The 18856-nt window shown below is 38.5% G+C and overlaps 3 protein-coding genes and 1 pseudogene across 8 annotated transcripts; 2 read left to right on the top strand and 2 right to left on the bottom strand.

The window, feature by feature from the left end:
- Positions 1-974: 974 nt before the first annotated feature.
- Positions 975-3126, bottom strand: LOC135595000 (uncharacterized). The gene is made up of 3 exons (XM_065085500.1): positions 2555-3126; positions 2006-2122; positions 975-1413 (listed from the first exon to the last, which is right to left on the bottom strand). The coding sequence occupies exons 1-3, from the start codon at positions 3068-3070 to the stop codon at positions 1180-1182; spliced, it is 867 nt and encodes a 288-aa protein (XP_064941572.1). The 5' UTR covers positions 3071-3126; the 3' UTR covers positions 975-1179.
- A 537-nt stretch (positions 3127-3663) lies between these two features.
- LOC104000984 (large ribosomal subunit protein uL24y-like) lies at positions 3664-4374 on the bottom strand (annotated as a pseudogene).
- Positions 4375-8051: 3677 nt separating this feature from the next.
- Positions 8052-13641, top strand: LOC104000851 (polyadenylate-binding protein-interacting protein 8). Of its 4 annotated transcripts, none has more exons than XR_010480566.1 (10): positions 8052-8704; positions 9042-9152; positions 9319-9363; positions 10902-10974; positions 11077-11189; positions 11326-11397; positions 11596-11638; positions 11727-11795; positions 13129-13190; positions 13259-13641. XR_010480566.1 is itself a non-coding variant. In XM_009422991.3 (10 exons), exons 1-10 carry the CDS (start codon positions 8375-8377, stop codon positions 13314-13316), a joined length of 981 nt encoding a protein of 326 aa, XP_009421266.2. In that variant the 5' UTR covers positions 8052-8374; the 3' UTR covers positions 13317-13641. The 4 variants fall into 4 exon arrangements, 2 of the variants coding, with proteins under 2 accessions (XP_009421266.2, XP_009421267.2); XM_009422991.3 differs by having other exon boundaries at positions 11596-11643; XR_010480567.1 differs by having other exon boundaries at positions 8053-8704; positions 11338-11397.
- A 742-nt stretch (positions 13642-14383) lies between these two features.
- On the top strand, positions 14384-18476 carry LOC104000850 (uncharacterized). Of its 3 annotated transcripts, XM_065086849.1 has the most exons (6): positions 14384-14931; positions 15022-15153; positions 15472-15843; positions 16737-16827; positions 16924-16973; positions 18143-18476. In XM_065086849.1, the coding sequence occupies exons 1-6, from the start codon at positions 14816-14818 to the stop codon at positions 18267-18269; spliced, it is 888 nt and encodes a 295-aa protein (XP_064942921.1). In that variant the 5' UTR covers positions 14384-14815; the 3' UTR covers positions 18270-18476. The 3 variants fall into 3 exon arrangements, 2 of the variants coding, with proteins under 2 accessions (XP_064942921.1, XP_064942922.1); XM_065086850.1 differs by lacking the exon at positions 16924-16973 and having other exon boundaries at positions 14386-14931; XR_001975805.2 differs by having other exon boundaries at positions 14389-14931; positions 16737-16973.
- Positions 18477-18856: the final 380 nt, after the last annotated feature.

Below are 18856 nucleotides of genomic sequence, written 5' to 3'. Positions count from 1 at the left end.
TCGCACCGCTCATCTGGCAACTCGTACAGCTGGCAGCTCCCTCGCTGTCGACCGCACCAACATCCCCTCGAGGGGCCGGAGTCGAAAAAGATCGTCTTCAAGACACCGGCGGGGCTCTCGAGATCGTTCCCAGTTTCAGCCTTCGAAGAGGAAGAGGAGCAGAAAGAGTAGTATGGTGATGTTGATGGTAAGTGAGCTCAGGATGGCCACTGTAGTTTACGGAGATAAAGAATTCCATAATGAGTTTCTTATTATAAATAAGAATAAAATGCAGTGAGTTTATAATAGATAATTTCTTAAACATTATATCTAAATATCTAAAAATGATATAGTTACATAATACTTACTATATATATCATAATAAGTGTACAAATAATTAATCTTAATAATAATTTATATTATTATTTAATAATTTTTTATTTAAAACATTTGTCTTATGATACACCAAATTAAAAATTTTACATATAATAAAGACTTTATGAAATCATCATGAGGTCGTGTGATCAAAATTTATTTTTACCATTTATCCTTCATAAAAAAATAAACAAGGAGAAAAATACTTGAACTCAATCAGAAATAAAATTTTCTTCGTATGCCTATGGTTTTAAATTTAATTAGGGATTATTTTAATAAATAATTTTGGTGATTACAGCTTACTACTTATTTAAAAGAATAAGTGTAATCCTTCGGTAAACTATTATTACTTAACATTATCAACAATGTCAATGATATTTGGATCAAGATTAATATTATAATTAAATTATTCGAATTGTGAAAAATGACAATTAAAACTGAGACATTAGCAAGTTTTATTCATTTTAATAATGTTAAGCAATAGTTTACCGAAGGATATTTGATCGGATGCTTCTCCTTTTTGGATTGGTTCATGTTGTCAGCTATATGAGCAACTTTATTGTGACAATAGGAATTTGTTTATTTCAATTCTTATCGGAAAAGGTCTTAATAAATGATGATGGAATGAAAAGTAGACTTATATTGCAGCAGCAGCTACAAAGAAAACAGTCGAACAAGAAGAACATCGAGCACATAGTTCAGAATTGATCTGAAGGTAAAGAAACAGAAGAACCAAACACGTAATTTCCTCGGGACAATAAGAATCGAGGTTTCCTAAGCAGTAGGGATAAGAAGAGGGAAGTCCATGCGTTGACCGTAAGCTGTTCATGAAGCACGATAAGCAGAACGTGTGCTCGGCTGCTGCTTCGGTGCATCTTTCTCATCAGCATTTGGCATCTCCCCGAAGCCTTCTTCTAACTCTTTGTACTTGTTCCACGACCCCTTCGCCCTAGTGACCAAGTCCTCCATCGATTCTTTCAACTCCGTCGTCGTCGTCGTCATCATCGTCCTGGCTGTTGATGTCATCTTCTCCACCGTCAGCGTGAAGCAGATAATAGCCTACAGCCACAGAATAGAATATGTGATGGTTACTGCAAAATGCTGGTACTTTCGATTGATCAGTGTCTCATGTAAGACGATAAGCGAGTTCGCCGACAAATTAGACTCTTCCATGAGAAAAGGAGGCCTCGGGTCATGCTCAACGGCAGCCTCGTGGACGTACCGGCAGACCTCTAGTTTCTGCATTGAGTTCATCGACGTTAGAAGTGTACCCAACTATCTACAGGGAGAGTACGTAGCAGCCTTTTTGACATGAAAATAAAGACTTCAACGAGGATGCTGAAGCTGATCGAGTGTCGTGATGTGTGCTGTGAGTTGCATTCACAGCAAAAACCCTAGATTCACACTCCTAAAATCATTAGATCATTGGATCAATATTTGTCGAGAGGATCTCACGGACAAGAAAAGTAGGTTTCAGTCAGACTAAAATCTAAACGGCCGAGACACCAGCTTAATAGGTAGAATCTCTGTTCCTTGCTATCTCATGGATTTAAACTGCGCTCTCTCTTTTGTTACGAACCCTAGATCGCTTGAAAACGAAGGAACAACAAATGATTATAAGCTTGGACAAAATGTGTAGAGAACTGGTTACCATCTCCATGAGCATTTTCCGTAACAGCATTCCTGCTTCGTACTTTTCCAGTTCTTGGAACCAATCTTTGGAGAACAAACGAGATTTTCTTTGTTCTTTCTCGGTGGAAGAGAGATCCTGCAACCAGTGACATGAAATCATTTCCATCAGTGATGGAACGAGACTATACGTGTACATCAAAATGTTAGATAATCTATAAGGGAATTTGTGTGTAGCATATTTGTCCCCTCAAATTTAACATAGTCTATCCATTCCTCTAATAACTATATATATCATTTATGCATGTCGACTATGCTATCGATATGAGTTGGCCAGTTACGTCGCATAATATTTTAGAGGAAAGAGATGTCGCTTGGGACAGGTTTGAATGCTTCTGATCAAGTCCAAATTAATGGAAGGTGTCAGCTAGCTTAGGTTATACGAGAGATAGAGAGGAAGAAGACGGTGGTTTGTATGCATACGGACTGCATCAGGTTGAGTCGACGAATCCAAGCATAGCCATGAAAGTAACAACATCGATGGCCTTCCTCCCGAAGGAAGAGACTCTACCTTCTTCCCGAATAGAATTTGCTGCACCGCCTCGCGCGTATTCTGCAAGTTGGTTTTCTCCGACTGAGCTTGATTACCGAGTTTGTTGCCTTCAGTGTTCATCGTGCCCTTTCCGCCGCCTCCTGACGGTCCTTCGTTGTGCGCTGTCCATGACGTGCACCACTTCACCGCAGCGTCAGGTGCAGGGCGCGTCAAGCAGACAGAACCCAAGGCGCAAGCGACGACGAAAGCTGCGCCTGCGCCAACCGCCGCCACCCTCGGCCATGTCCGTCCTCCAGCGCGGCCTTTTCTTCCTTCGTCTTTTTCCGGCGTCGGCGGCCGCGGCGGCTGAGCATGGGAGCAAGATACCCTATAATGGCGGGGAAAGCTGAGGTGGCCAACCGGGGAAAGGTTGGTCGTGGGGTGGAATGGGAGGCAGCCCGGCCTTTTGAATGGAGTAACGAGGGCGGCACGGAGGCAGAAGACGGCTTCCATGAGTCGCAGAGGTGAGTCACCGTGTCTATGGGCTTTCAACATGGCAATAGGAATTGGTGGAGGAGAGAATGACGATTTCTTGTTGTTAGACGCTTCTTTTCGAGTCTTTTAGCAAGGGATCGTATTCAATGGTGTCCTTTCGCTGAGACCCCAAGTAAGGTACCTGCGTGCACGAATGACTCTGCTCTTTGCTGCTCGCGACGGTGACTCAGACATCGAGAAGATGTGGAGGGACGGTGACTCAGACATCGAGAAGCACGTGACTAAACACTTCCCAGGCCTTCTAATGTTGGGCTTCTGAAACCATCCTTGGGCCTTAATAGAGTATACAATGTCCCACTAAGATCCTTGATACATATCTCCTCCCATTAATTTTTTTTAATATTCATAATATCAAACCGGCACAGATATGAATGTTAGTTAAAATATAAAAATAATAATGGATAATATATTAACGATCGATCGAGACATCAGCGTGATGGGTCATTAATGGGTAGTCGCGACAGTGGTTGAACCCTTCGGATTACCCCCAGAAGCAAGAAAGTGTCGGAAGCGGGAAGGAGAACGCCGAAAAAGGTCACCTCCTTCCACGGACTCCAAACCCTCCTCTCTTTTCTCTCTTCTTTCTGTCGGAATTATGATTCCCTTCCGTTAGTTCGCGAATTCTTTTTCCAAGGCTTGCCTCGATGTGAGTTCGAGAACCCTTCTCCGGACCTTCTTCCGCGGTTTTTCGTTTCGTTTTCTTTGGGATCGTTCTTGAGGTTTGTTTTTGCTGCATTGGTCTTTTCGTTCAAGACTTCCTTGCAGGATCTCAACGACAAGAACATCTCATCGGCCGATCCTTGATCGTATCGATGAGATCGGTTGTCCTCCTGTAGAGACGGGGCACCGGCAACGGCCTCCTCGGCCGAGAACTTGCCATGGGCCTTGCGGTACTTGTCGAGCTTAAGCTTGGTGATGACGACCTTGCAGAGGTTGATGTTGACTTTTACGGTGGTGCCGTTCACCTTCTCCCGGGTAATGCGCTCGACGTGGATGACCCACTTCCGGCGATACACCTGCACGATCTTGCCGTCTCGGCCCTTGTGGGTCCCCCGCCGCCACCTGCACCTCTTCGTCCTTGCGCACCGGGACCGACCGCGCGTTGTACTTGTTACCCCGTCGGCCGAGAGAAGCGCGCTCATCAGCACGCGCCGGACGCTCGAAGGAGCAGTGAAGTGCTCTTTCCGGCACTTCCACCGGGAGCCTGACACACGCGGGTTGTACTTCATCGTGGCCGGCGGCTGCGGCGAGCGGCGGAGGCCCTTTTTTCGCATTGTTTGGGATTATCTTTTGTGGTTGAGGATGCGGGTATGTCTCTCTTGCTTTTTGTCTGTACTCACAAGGTAACACATTTTTATTTACATACGCATATTTTGTCATCTACGTTTCCTGGAATTAGTTTACAAGTATGATTTGATGGAAGCGGAGATGAGTACCTGGCATGATATAGGTGATTTTTTAATCATACATAATGTGCAAGTTAAGGTAGCAATTCGACATATAAAAAAATAAAATTGATTGTTTATGAAACTAATAAAACATGTTGTAAGAAGCATCGATACATTAGAGAACTGTGATCTTAGATTGTTTCATCGATTTAAATGACTGGACATGATTTCGAAATCTTTAGATGAAAGTACAGTGAAGTTTGATATATTATTTTTCTAACACTGAAAGTGGGTAACACTTAGATTGATTTATAAAGGTATGAAAGGTTTATTCAAGTGTATTATTATCAATTTAAGCTGAAATATTTTGACCAATGATTTAAGTCAAATGAGGTTGATAGACTTATATCCTATGAGACCAAATCGTGACATTTTTTTCATGGGTATGTTAGAATGTTTTATATAGTTTTTTTTTTCATTTCTAGGCTTTCAAATGTTGCAGATCATATTTAACAATGTTGATATTCAATTTGAAACCTCCATTACTGATTTTGGATGATGGGATCGAGGCTTTAATACCCTTGATGGACTTCAAGCTTAACACTCTAGATATCCAAATGTTTGTACGTGCATGCTATACCATTGCCTTCTAATCTTCTAATATTTCAATTCCCTGATTTTGTCCTGGTTGATTGAAATATAATTCTTGCAGCTTTCTATTGGTAGCAAGTAGTTTTGTTTATGTGAATCAACTTTGTGGGTTTGATCTTTGTGATATTTGGTGTTCTGTTACTCATTGTTAGTCTTTAATGAATTATGTGATCGAACTAATTTCTGTTCTTTTAGCTACTTTTTTTTTTTGAGAGAAAGAAAAAGGTAGATTAGCTTAACATCAGTTCGTGCAAAACATCAGGAGGTGAATTACCTCTCCAAAAAACATCAACTGTATGTTTAGTCGCAAATCTAGCCAACTTATGTGCAGTGTGGTTAGTGTTTCTAGGAACAAAATTCCATCCAGTGACCTCAACAGCTTTTGCATGGTAAAAGGTATATTGGCATAAGTTCCGTGGATGCTAAGGGATGCGAGATGGGTCAGAGAGTATGTTGACAAGATTATGAGAATCTGATTGGACCTGTATGTGTGAGAAGCCTTCCTGATAGGCTTTGAGAAGTCCCTCTTTAAAGCTCCGGCATTCAGCTCTGATTGGGCTGCTTGCCTTATGGGTGGAACAACTAGCAAGTTGTGTTTCCTTGCATGTGCTCAAGGATGAAGCCAGCTCCTGCATTCGGAGATTTAACCTTGTATGAACCATCACAGTTAAGGATGCACAGAGTGTTGTTAGTCATTTCCCATGTTAAGAGTAGTCAGTTTCCTTGTTGAAGCCCTCAGAAATTCTGGGAGGGCAGGGTTCTTGGTTAAGCATTTCTGCTCAAGCTCGTTCAACTTTTACATCCGAGTTCCTGATGACCTATACCCACCACTTCTAAAGCTTTCAAGATTTGGTACTTTTACATCTTGCTTCAAATGTAGAACATTCTTGTCATGCTTGTTGCAAAAGTCTGCATGCTAAAACCTTTATAATGATGTAAGTGCTATTGTTCAAGATGCAGGTTCTGGTTTTAAGTTTGATCTTCATGGGTATAGTAATATGTATTTCTTCTGGGAGACAAACATCAGCAACAATTATGATCATCTTGAGATAAATGATTCTTCTAGAATCGCATTACGTGGCAGAAAGTTCTTGCACTCAAGTCAGCTGATTTCTCCTGATTAGCACGGTTGATTTTTCCAATTGCAACCAGATCTTATCGAAAGTAAGAAATTTGGCTGAGAACTCAGTTGCATTAACAAATGAAAGCTGAGCATCTGTGGCCGATAACATATCCTGGCAAAACAGAACGAACACATACGATATTCTTTGGGGTTCTTGCAGCATGGGCAGCTACACTGGTAGGGCTTGTCTGATATTCTAAATAGCTTTATTCCTGGATCGAAGTATGGATATCTGAGATGAACGCAGATGTAGTAGCTCAAGTAATGCACCAAATGGGTGGTGTTGCTAGGATTTGAAAGAGTTTTTTCTTGGGTTTTGAGCATCATTGTACCACTGATTGATCTTTCATTGAAGCAATGGGACAGGTACTTGTCTTTCAGTGACCCCATGATTATTACAATCACGGTACCCGGATAGTAGGTTATTGTTTCCAAAGGTGATGATGTCCACTTGGTCTTGATGTTTTTGGTGCTCAAGGAGTTTAATTGCTTTTCAATCTCATTATTTACCTTAACAGCATTTGTGGCCTGGATTCCTGATGAGCTTCTCTATCATGCAGGAATTCACTGAACAACCAAGCCTCGAAGATAACTCGGTGGTATGGATTTAGATGGAGTTGCTTTCCTGAGAGCATCAGCAACCTTTTGTCTCGGAATCATGTAGACTTTTCTAGATGACATGTAGAATAAATAAGCTTGAATGCTTTCGGCTGCAGATTGCTAAATCTGTGGAAGCTGACTAGTAGATGTTGCAGGTGCTATGCCTACGAAAAGTGGCATCATATCATCATCTTACCTTAACATCCACTCGTGAAATTTCTAGCTAAGCAACCATTGAGGTAGCTACTAACATCCAACGGCTGATTGGAAGCATTGATTTAGGATGCCATCATTGTCTTATTACCTTATTGTTTTGTGGAAAACCCTATTTAGGTTGACTTGCTTCGGTCCTGAGATCTGGAAAGGCTCATTGTTGCCGCCCGTTGAATGGGCAAAAACGCATTGGACTTCCAATCCCATTCAAACCCAACCCGGAAGTAGCTTAATTCCCAGTCCAATAACATACGGTCTTCAATTAATTCGGTGCCTCCTCCCTTCCCAGCTTACACATCCGTCGCCTGCTTCTCTCACTTGTCTGTTCTTCATACTCCACCACAGCCTAAAAGGAAGTCAAAAGAAGAGAAAAAGTAAAAGAGGCCACAAAAGGTAGCACCATGACTTCTTCAAACTCAAACCACCCTTTTCAACGAACCAAATAATTCTGTGTTCTGTTGTTCGTCATACGCTTCATCAAGTCATAGATACTCGATGGTGTTGCAACCACCAACAGTACCAACAGAACACAATTAAAGTAAAACAAGTTCCGTCGAAAATGAGTTCTAATAATACCACAACAATCAACTACCTCCACCTTAATCAAACCTATGCATCCATAATTGTGCGGCAACAGCCAACAAAATAAACAAAATTCGATGGAATAGAGTTGCAATGCAACAGAACTTAACTTCCTAATCCTCCCAAGTCACACATATTAAATGTTTGACCAAAACTATATGTCTAGATATAATGATTCCATAAAATAATTATATCCTGGATGAGTGAACAATCTAATACAATAATTCCATAAAATAATAAAAATCTAAGTTACATAATTTACTTACGTCTAATAAACGTTTAATCGGACGTGTGGGTAAAATGTGAAAAGGAAATTGCGTAAAGAGGGGAAGACATATTTGGGTTGTGAAACAAATTAAATGCACAAGTATTCTGGGGAATATAACAGACTATAAATAGCGAGACATCACCTCGCCGTCTTTTTCGATTCATCACGCCATTCCTTTCTCCATCTCTCTTTCTCTCTCTCCCCCCCTCTCGCTATCATATCAAATCCCATCTCGTTCCCAAGAATCCAAATAAAGCCCACAAAAGAGTGGAGAAGAGCAACTGGGAGCGCAGTGAGACATGGAGGGGGAAACTTTTGCAATGGCGCAAAAGATCGCTTTTTGCTGAATTATTTTTTTATTTGTTTAGGCGCTTCTTTATCTCGATCGAATTTGCCATATCTTGATCGCTTTCGAGCAGCTGTTATTGTTGTTATCTTCTTTTTGTTGTTGGTATTTGGCGCTGTTTGAGGAAAAAGAAATGGCTGCGGTGACGGAGAACGCGATCGGGTCGGACGATCAGTTCATCCGCTGCCAGTCCCCGGCGCCGACGCCGGCGGAAGTTGAGACTGAGTACCAGAGAGACGTGAGGAAGCTGGTGAATTTCCTGTCCAAATTGAACCCCTCCGCCAAGGAGTTCTTCCCTTCTTTGCACACCGCTCGCGACGGCCGGAAATACGATGGCCGGCTGTCTGCCGATGCGCCCATTTTTGTGGCGTCGACTGATTGTTACGGTAACGGAGTGATGGGTAATGGTGGTAATAAAGATTCGAGCAGCGATGGTTCATCCAATAGCCAGCCAAATCGCAGAGTACTGAATTTGATCCTTCTTGCCTTTTTATCTGTTTCGGTATAATATCTAAATTATGTTAGATTGTACATGGGTTTTGGGGTTTAAGGACTTTATCTTAATTTTTCGCAAAAAAAGTGAATGATTTTTCTTTTTGGAATTTGTTTGTTCATTTCCGAGGAAAAGGAACAAATTGGAGGAAATGGGATATTTTGGATGGAGTATTCTTCAATCTGTTGTTATTCTCTCGGCATTTGGGGGCAACTACGTTGGAATGTTTTTCTTCTTAATTTTCCTTTTAGGTTTCTTTTTTATGGTCTCTCATGTGATTTAGAATGAGCTGTTTTTTATTTGGCAGAGGGGAAGTGGTTATGATCAGGGGTGGAGGAAGACGAAAGATAGAGTTCGAAAAGCTCAGACTGAGGAGAGCATTAGGCGTACTGTGTATGTTTCTGATATTGATCAACATGTAAGCCAATCACACAAACCTTTTAGTTCGTTCATTTTATCCCCTCTTGTTCTTCTTCTTTCTTCCGACGATCGTTGCTTTCCATTGATATGCAATCTCCGAGGGACATATTCTTCTTATGTCTTTCTTGTGTGCTAGCCTGAACTCAGTTACTGATATGTATCAGGTGACTGAAGAGAAGCTTGCTGAAATATTTACTACCTGTGGCCAAGTAAGTTTCTTTAACTGCAACTAGTAAATATGCGGAATATCCTATAGTGCGTATCGTGATTGTGCAAATTGATTGAGTATTGCTGCAATTTGTCCCTTTAGAAAGTATCACACTTCTTTCTTCTACTCATATATTGCTGCAATTTGTATCTAATATATCTGATTTAATGAAAAAGATAGTCTGCAATATAGCTAATCATGTTGATCACTTACGCTGAACCTTTGATCTTGTATGCTTCAGCTGGCCAATATCTGAACATGTTGACAGGATAAAGTTTTTGGCAAATACATTATCAAACATTTTAGGAATTTAACAATCATCTTCAGCTTTGGTTTTTTACCAATTCTGATAGTGATTTAGTTTTCTCTGCTACATCATTGACATGATATGATATGATAGTTGCTGTGCTGTAATACAGGTTTTTCTGTTGCAATTTCTGATGCATATAGGTCTCCATCATGACAAGACCAAAGTCAACCTTATCATTTATAAGTAGTGAGGAAATAGCAGTACATATTAGTAGTAGCTGATTTTGTGGGGATATTGTTTCTGATTAATATCTCTTTCATTTTCTAGTGCTCACAACCCAAATAATGATGTATTATGGGGCATAGTATGTGCATTGGAGTATATTTTTCTCCAATCAAGGGAACATTTGACTTGATAGTTTGCTTTTCATAAATGAGTGTTGTTTTTCTTTGATAGCATTAAACTATGCTGTTCATGACATTCCAGCTACAAATAACTTATGAACCACATGCCAGCTACAAATACCATACAAGCCAAGGTCTTTGTTCTACTTCTTCAACTCTAGTTGGCATAAGTGAGTAATATGGTCATTTAAAAAGTTATGGAAGAGATTACAACATGGTTTGTGCTTTGTATTGAACAGTTTTCTGGTTGATTTGATACCCATAAATGGCATAACCAATATGGTAATAGTCTTTTTATATGGTATTACAATGGATATTCTTGTTCGTAAGGAGGCTTGGATGACACAATCTTGAATAACCTGTCATCGATAATCTATCTCCAATGCGTGATACATTATGCTGCCCCTACGATGAGGTGCACTTTTATGCAGATAAGCAATTTTATGCTGTTATTGAATCCTTCCCTGGAGTTTTCTTTAATATCCCAGTAAAATGGGACTTTCGTATATATGCTTTATGAAACATGAACTACTGTGTCTTTTAACATTTTTGCTATAATCGATGTAAAGAACCATTTCAGTGACTATGCTATCTTGTCATGCAAATCACAATGATCTACTCTATGGTATGAGAAGGGAAGGTGGGATGCACATCTTGTTGAATGACAAGGAAAAGAATTGCCTGGTGTAGAGCTAGGGAAAGGACTGGGTGGATTTTTCCTCAGTACATATCTCTTATTTATATGTGCTATTCAAGTCTTGATAGTAGATGTGCCTTGTTTTTCATTTATAGGTTACTGTTGAAGTGCTTAAGATGGTGATGTTGATTTTCTACTTATTTTTCAATGTTATTTCCCTGATTATTTTTCACCTTTTTATTTTGAAGGTAGTTGATTGCCGAGTTTGCGGTGATCCTAACTCAGTTCTCCGATTTGCATTCATAGAGTTTTCTGATGAGGGTAATTTCACATAGTTCCTTATTCTGCGGCATATGTACATTGATATTACATTTAAGGGTATCGTGCATCTTCTAACTAAAATTGTGGGCTTTTTGTTGATAGATGGTGCTAGAGCGGCCCTAAATCTTGGTGGGACCATGCTAGGGTACTATCCAGTCAGAGTCTTACCTTCCAAGACTGCAATTCTGCCTGTGAACCCAAAATTTCTTCCTAGGGTGAATTCTTGACTAGATCTTAAGTGTAGCTATGAATATTGTTATTTATCTATCGACATTAATTAGAAGATATAGACATTATTGTAGACTTCCGCATGATCACTTCAGTTTGGTTGAATTGTTTCTCACTGTGAAGATATCAATGCAGTCTGACAATGAAAAGGAAATGGTTGTAAGGACAGTATACTGCACGAATATTGATAGGAAGGTAGATTGACTTCTTCTTATGTCATGCTCTACTTTTTGCAAATGCTACATTTAGATTGTGTGCAAAGATAACTTAGAAAAAACTGAGTCTATTGTTGCAATTATTACTACCAAATGGATGTACATGCAGTTTTGTATTATTGATCATAGGACTAGATGAATTGCCTGTTTGTTACTTTACAATTTATCATTCGTGCAGGTCACACAAACAGAATTAAAAGCTATCTTTGAGCAATGTTGTGGTGAGGTCAGCTAATTATCCACGAGATAATACATTTTTGGTTAATTGTTTTATATGGGTAATTATCAACTTATTTTTGTTTTCTACAGGTCTCTCGTTTGAGGCTTCTTGGTGATAATATGCACTCAACACGTATCGCATTTGTCGAGTTTGTATGGGTAATCGTTAGTGAATTTGCTTCTTCAGAACTGAGTTTAATCGTTGATGTATTTGGATTCAGTTTAGAAAATGTTAGCTGTTCATTAAATACTAATAGGCTACAAATTCATTATAATTGCAGAATCTTTTTAACAGTATTTTGTTTCTGAGCTCGGCTTATGGTTAAAAAAAACATATATAAAGAAGGTTGCTTTGTTAAAATAAGAAAGTTGAGATGGATATGCAGAGTTAGTTGTTAGAAAATATAAGATTAGAAATTCATCTTTCAGCAACTAGGTGTAGTCCCTATAGATAATAAAAAGAAAATTAATTGTGTAAGATGGTATGATCATGTTCAAAGGAGAATCATAGATATTGTATTTAATTGGAGTAAGTCAATTAGTGCTGGTGTTGCTGGGAGAGGCAGAGGAAGATTTAGGAAGATTTCATAAGAATCTACAATTAGTGATTTGAATGCTCTTTAGATAACTAAAATTATTGCCTTATATAATGCTGGAAAAGAATGTAGCTGACCCTAAAAATTTGAGACATTCGGCTTGTTTTTGTTGTTGTTTTTTGTTCGTTAGCTAATTTTTGTTCTCTAAGCATTCTCTTTTTTGTTGTTTAGTTGATACACTGAATATGCAGGTTATAAGATTTTTCTTTTACTCTTTCAGAAAGCCTGAAGAATATACTGATATTTAATTGAATATAATGTTATTTAGTGATTCCTCAGTGATTCTGACTTCTGTTTGTAAGTATCATTGAATATCTAAATCTGATACTGTTCTTCTGTTCATGTTAATAACCACAACTGTATTTTAAGTTTAAACATCAAAAGGTATTCTGGCATTTGTCCCCATGACCCTCTTCCTGTTAGTCTTAGTTTGGATGTAATCTTATTGTTTGATGTTAGTTCTCTAGTGAGGTTGCATAGTCTGTTAATTCCTGACAAGGGCATCTGTTTGAATCTAGAAGCCTTTGGACATCTAAAGTAAATCTAGCATGTTCTTGTCATGATTTGTTCGTCATTTAAAGTCATACATATGAATTGATCTTTTGCTTAACATGATAGTCAAAGGCTGAAGTAGTGAACTATTGAATCTTGGATATGTCTTAGTAATTATTGTGTCTATTAATCTGTTGTATGCTGTTTTCTTGGAAGGTTTAATTTCTTTCTTGCTAGACACCCTTTTAAAGTAATACATTCACATCAGTCTTCTGCTAAGCATAGCAGTCAAGGCTGAAAAATTGAATGTGCAAGTAAACCTTTTTAAGTGGGTTACTGTGTCTTTTGTTGTGATATATGCTGGTTTCTGCATGATTTTTATTCTTCTTCCCTATGAATGGCAGGCAGAAAGTGCTATAGTAGCCCTGAATTGTACTGGCATGGTTTTGGGAGCGCTACCGATCAGGTATCATCCTAATTCCCACCACAATCAGTGTGCTCTATTCTGTAATTAACCCAAATTTGTGGTTTCAGAGTGAGTCCTTCAAAAACACCAGTGAGGCCTCGTGCACCACGAGCTGCATCGAACTGACTTGGGCTTATCATCAGCTGAACTCGTTGCAGTTCTCACGTAACCTGACTAAGGGCTCTATTGGATTTCCATTTATTATTGGCAAAACGAAGAAAAAATCCTGCAATTTCCTTCCAAACAGGCTTTAATGTTGGAGTATTTTCTGCTGTATAACCTGCTTTCTTTCTTTTATTTGTTCCTTGTATCAAGGGGGTCAAATAACCTTTGTGGGCAACAGATTTGGTCTCTGTATCTGATCTCATTTGCCTGTTACTTTAGCTGAACTACTTGGATAATCTATGTAATTACGTGAAGTTTTAGTACTACCTCATTTCTTTATCTATAATTATCTTCATTGTATCTTTTCTCAATCCAAATTACGTGTTGTTTTTGTATTGAAGAAAGCTACGGTTCTTAGCCAAGGGATAAACAAGCTATTTTACATTGTCGTCATTGATGTTCCTTTATTATCCTAGTACTTTAAACTATCTAGTTAATGATCTTAACATAGAGCTGGTATCTTCTTCTTGAACTTTGAAGGCAACATATAGATTGTTATTTGTCTAATGTTAGGCACTGAGAGTACAAGTAATATAGGAGTTTTCTAGCCCACAGGATGAACTTTGAGCTTGCAACACATTGTTTGGCATGTTCAAGTTTTAGCCAGAGAAGAGGCTCAGCAAGCAACAAGAAGAAACAATGAGATTACTGGCAAAGATAATAAGCTTTGAGCATAGAAGAGATCATTATGCATGCTTCTATCTCTCTTATTTATGTTTCAGGACCAGAAAATTGTAATGAATCGTGTCAGAATTGCCTTTTTTTTTTGGGTATTACTTATCCAACAACATAAGCAGATTCAGCTAACTATGTTTTCTTTAAAATATAATTTTATTATATTAAATTATAGATATGTATTTAAATATGAGAGTTATCATTTTATGTTAATAATACACTAATCAATTGAGACATTAAGAAAACTATTGAGCAATAATACTCTTCTTCTGTGACTACTACAGCCGTCTCATCCGTCATCAGCATACGCCAAACTTCTTCCACCTTGATTTGTGCACCAAGTGAGCCATTAATTGTTTATGGTGGCTGAAAGGCGACGTCATCCAACTCGCGATGTAGGCCGTAGGATCGCTCGATCATACGACCACGATCAAAAGGATACCCTCGTGGGCTCGGATTGACTCGCGAGTCGACTCGGTAGAATCGGTCGACTCGTCCGAGCACCCGATTGAACCAGATGGTCTCAAACCTCAGCCCCACACCCCTCCCGACCACCCCGGCGCGGACCCGTGCCCTAAACGCAGTCTCCCTTTCTCCCCAGCGACTGTTTTGGCGTATCCTCGGCGCACGGCGGTTGACTTCCTCTCCATCGGCGAACGGCGGCAAGCTCTTGTCGTTGCGGCGTTTTCCTCGGCGAACGGCGGCGGCTTCTTCCTCTCCTGGTATCTCTGTCTTTCTCCTCCTCCTCCTCTTCCTTCTTCGCGATCGCACACTCCCTTCTTCTCATGGCAAGAAGTGGAGACCGAGGAGCAAAGGAAGGCGAAGAAGAAGAGGAACATCACCGAAACCCCTTCCTTTCTAATAGCATCAACAAGCCTTGGACTTCCAAAACTCAGTTCAGGTAAAAATCCTTCAAACAGTGTTAAATTTATTTAACTTTTTCATCAAGAAACGATATATTGATAACTTGTGCTGATTATTCGAACAATAGGAGTGAAGTATCCAAGGCTTGTTGGGATGAGGAGATGGGGATGGGAGAGATCATTGAAAAGAAGGGAAGCTTGTGGGCCACTACCGGAGTCATTCGGAACGGCAAGCTATATTGTCACATTGAAGAAATCCTGTGAGTATTACTCTCTCTCTCTCTCTCTCTCTATTGCCACAATGGCAAGATCACTGAAGACTTCTTGTACAATGCTATTCCTCAAGGTTTGGTATACTTTGGATGATAGAAGCTACACAGTCACATAGTTGTCGTCTTACATGATGTCTGATGATTACATGCTTAAGCTTTAACAAGATTTCTAGTAAATTGGAGGATTTCTTGTAGTTGGCTGGTTTTATGCTAATTACTATGCCTTTTGTTTCCCAAATATCTTAACAAGATCTACATGGTTAATTTACACCCGTCCCTTGTTAAAGCTGACTTGTTTGCGTGTAGGTTTTTGGCTGAAAGAGGGGCATTGATTCTCACAAGTCCTGATGGTAAGACAATTAATGTTGGAGATATATACAAGATGATTCTAGGATCAAAGTTTGGGTGTTCCTGGGAGTCCTTCGAGGCGTACAGGCACTTAAAATCACTTGGCTACATAGTTCAGCGATATGGCATACCTTGGACATTGAAGAATGATATTATCTGCTGCAGCTCCAATTCACCATCAGAAAATAATACAAGATGTTTTGAAATTTCAAACTTATTACAAGATATGCAGATCAGTGAGTTGAAGCCGACATTTAAAGTATATCTGCCTAATAGCAAGTTTCGAAAATCTTCTCCCAGTGATCCAAGTTTCCTGCTCTGTTTATTAAGGTAGCCAAATATAATGTGTACTTTTAGGCCAAAGTATTTTTTTGCTGAACAATTGCTGACTATCAAAATCCTATCTTGTTTCATTTAAAAAGAAAATTTGTGTTGTTAAAAATTTGTCTGTGAATAATCTGGTGATTGCTAGAAACTATTTATTTTCAAAATACATGCCATCTGCCTTGCACTTTAAAATTATGTGGTTTTCACATGCTTTGTTACTTTGTTGACATTGTCAATGACAACCTGCATGCTGATCTATAAATATGAATGAGGTTGTTTTTCCTCATATTGATTGGATCCATTTATATGCTTTAAATTTCAGTCAACTTGTATGCTTACTGTTATTCAACAATCGTTAGTGTTATTAGATGTGCATTGATGTTTTTCATAAGATGCATTTTGGTGAATGTGAATTTTTAAATTTGGATCTAGCATTTGGAATCTTAGTCTGTTCTAACAATGAAGTTCAATTAGTCATTGACATTGTGATTAGGCTTTGCTAACTATGTTGCCTCTTTACATTGTCGACTTTTGAAGTTGGCTTTCCACAATGTTGGTTGTGAAAGTTAAACGAGCACTGTACATTTTTTTTCTCTAAAAACATAAAACCTCTGAAACAATCTTTTTCCATTACATTCGAAAAAATATATTTTTGTTTATTTTTACTACAAAGTGTTTTGCTATTTTCTCTCTTCTATTTGATATAGACATATAGATAAATGTCTAATCTGTAATCACTTCTCTGTTCGTAATGGAGAAGGAAGCAATTGTATTATTTTCATCAGATAGTTTCTTCATCTGCTATTTCTTGTTTTCTAATTTTTTCTATCATACATGAGGACTCTTCTTTAGTATCCGTAAATGTTACATAATTATTTTACCTATCCTTTGTGCAGTGGGAATCCACCTTCAAGATCCGAAGTAGAAAATCTTGAGAAAAAATGTGATGGTTTACCCTTGAAGTTCTGTTACGTAGACCATGGACGGGTCAGTTTCTTTTCGTTTGATAAAGAACGACTCCCAACCTTGCCGTGATAACTTTTATTCTGATTGATTGACAAGGAAAACTATTCTGCTTGTAAGCTGGATGCATGTGTACTGATGATGATATGTAGTCTTATGGGAGGAATCGAGTTAAGTATATTTATATGTTGGTTTATTTCTTGCACACACTGGTCTCATTTTCGTTAATTGGTGTCATTTGGCTCATTTTTCATATGTTGCTATCAGAAACTTTAAATTTACTGCAAAGAATATATCAGAGCATTGTAGTTGTGCCACAATATAGAGCAATAATTTTCTGCAAAAAAAAATTGAAGCTGGTTTACCAGATGTTATACATCCCTAAAGAGTTTAGTATGCAATCTGTAGTTGATGCCATGTCTTCTAATGCTTATTGTTAAATGCATGGTTTTTGGTTATAAGTTATTGTTATTATTAAGTATAATATGCAGAAATGTATACAACTTATTGATGTGAAACCATGACCATATCACATTGCGTGCAAATTCTTAGATTGAAGGTGTAAAGCAAAAATGTGCTTCTAACTTGTTTCCCTTTGTTTGCTAGCTGATGCTAGTTGACCTAATCCTGTAAAATCTAGTCATGGCTTACATGATAAGCTTCCTAAATGTTGTATTTGTGTGGAGAAGGCTGGCTGATCACCTTTCAGTTCAAAATGTGATTCTTGGTTGCTTCATTTGTTTGTGCAGCAGATATTGCAGGTTGACCAATGTTATTTCTGTTTTCTATTCATCAAACAAAACACTATCTTGAATTCAGTATCATACTGTTCAAGTGACAACATTGTTTATTACTTTATTACATCATTACGGTGTCATTGCATGATAGGGATAATGAATTTATTTGACAATTGCAGTTTTATTTTCGTCATATATGTATGCTTATGTTAGTTTGATGAAATATATGCTCATTATACTATCATCCACAATTCCTTCTCACGTTTCAGAACCTATCATGTGATTAAAAAGAAGAGATGGCATGCATGTAGAAATTGCTCGAAAACAAGATATCTTCATACGGTTAAAAAAATATGACACAATGTCCTTGTAACTCATGTATTCCTTTTATCATGGTACAACAGCTATTAGCAAATCTGTATAGCTGAATAGCACTTGATTTTGGAAAGGTTTCCCTGTTAAATGCCAGAAACATGTATTCTCAAGCTGCAACTTCACAGCAAGCTATTCTGTTTTTTCACCTTTTTTTTCCACATTTGTTCTCGACATTTTATGCCTTAGCCATTAGCCATTACTGATGCTTGAAATGATCTGATTTGCAGTTTGTGCCAGAGATCAGGCATGATGACGGAAGTCTTGTGTTTGCCTATTCTAAGGATCATACGTTTGATTAAAAATTCTTGTGCATGCATAGCTTACGGGGTGAAGGAACAAGCGAACGATGGCTAATGTCACTGCTGAATGGAAATGTTATGTAACCCTACATTTATCATCATCGTCGTCTTTTTGGAACGAGAATTTAAGAGAGTTTTATCTCTCTAGGATGCAGGTCATGATTTTGTTGTTGATGTTGGATATATGGCTTATTTCCTTGGATATGCCTATTGAGTTAGATAAAATACTGTTTCATATGAAATGTATTGACGAGTTTATTGATCTTTTGCTTTTGATACGAGTGGAAGAGTGATTCTGCTCGAGCTATGCTAACTGTCGTGATCCTCGCCAATTCATTGCCAGCCAGCACGAGCAGAGCTCGTGCAAGAACTCAAATTGTCTTGATATCAGAATAAAAAATCTGATTGCAATATTCAGCATCGGATCAATTCCTCAAAAATCTAATAACTACTGCATTAATTCAAACCATTTAATTAATTGCTATTAAATTCGAATTCGTCGATTAAAATCGGATGCAAACAACTATAATAACTAATAACTCTAATAACAATTATATTAATAGACGTCCTTCATCATATAACGACACGGCCCATCAGCCCACAGTTACGGATACTAACTAATAACCTACATGACGGACTATA

This window comes from Musa acuminata, chromosome BXJ1-10 (genome assembly GCF_036884655.1).
Source record: "Musa acuminata AAA Group cultivar baxijiao chromosome BXJ1-10, Cavendish_Baxijiao_AAA, whole genome shotgun sequence".
Lineage (NCBI taxonomy): Eukaryota > Viridiplantae > Streptophyta > Magnoliopsida > Zingiberales > Musaceae > Musa > Musa acuminata.
Note: the sequence above shows the minus strand (reverse complement) of the source record. Positions and strands in the feature narration are given on the sequence as shown.

Bases quoted from the DNA above. Each gene is read 5' to 3' on its own strand.
- LOC135595000 (XM_065085500.1), bottom strand. From the start codon at position 3,070: ATGTTGAAAGCCCATAGACACGGTGACTCACCTCTGCGACTCATGGAA. The intron at 2,123-2,554 runs GTAGAGTCTCTT...CACTGGTTGCAG, and splicing joins AAATTCTATTCGGGAAGAAG to GATCTCTCTTCCACCGAGAA. The intron at 1,414-2,005 runs GTAACCAGTTCT...CTGTGGCTGTAG, and splicing joins GGAAAATGCTCATGGAGATG to GCTATTATCTGCTTCACGCT.
- LOC104000851 (XM_009422991.3), top strand. From the start codon at position 8,375: ATGGCTGCGGTGACGGAGAACGCGATCGGGTCGGACGATCAGTTCATC. The intron at 9,153-9,318 runs GTAAGCCAATCA...GATATGTATCAG, and splicing joins TTTCTGATATTGATCAACAT to GTGACTGAAGAGAAGCTTGC. The intron at 10,975-11,076 runs GTAATTTCACAT...TTTTGTTGATAG, and splicing joins CATAGAGTTTTCTGATGAGG to ATGGTGCTAGAGCGGCCCTA.
- LOC104000850 (XM_065086849.1), top strand. From the start codon at position 14,816: ATGGCAAGAAGTGGAGACCGAGGAGCAAAGGAAGGCGAAGAAGAAGAG. The intron at 16,828-16,923 runs GTCAGTTTCTTT...TCTGCTTGTAAG, and splicing joins GTTACGTAGACCATGGACGG to CTGGATGCATGTGTACTGAT. The intron at 16,974-18,142 runs GTTAAGTATATT...TCTGATTTGCAG, and splicing joins AGTCTTATGGGAGGAATCGA to TTTGTGCCAGAGATCAGGCA.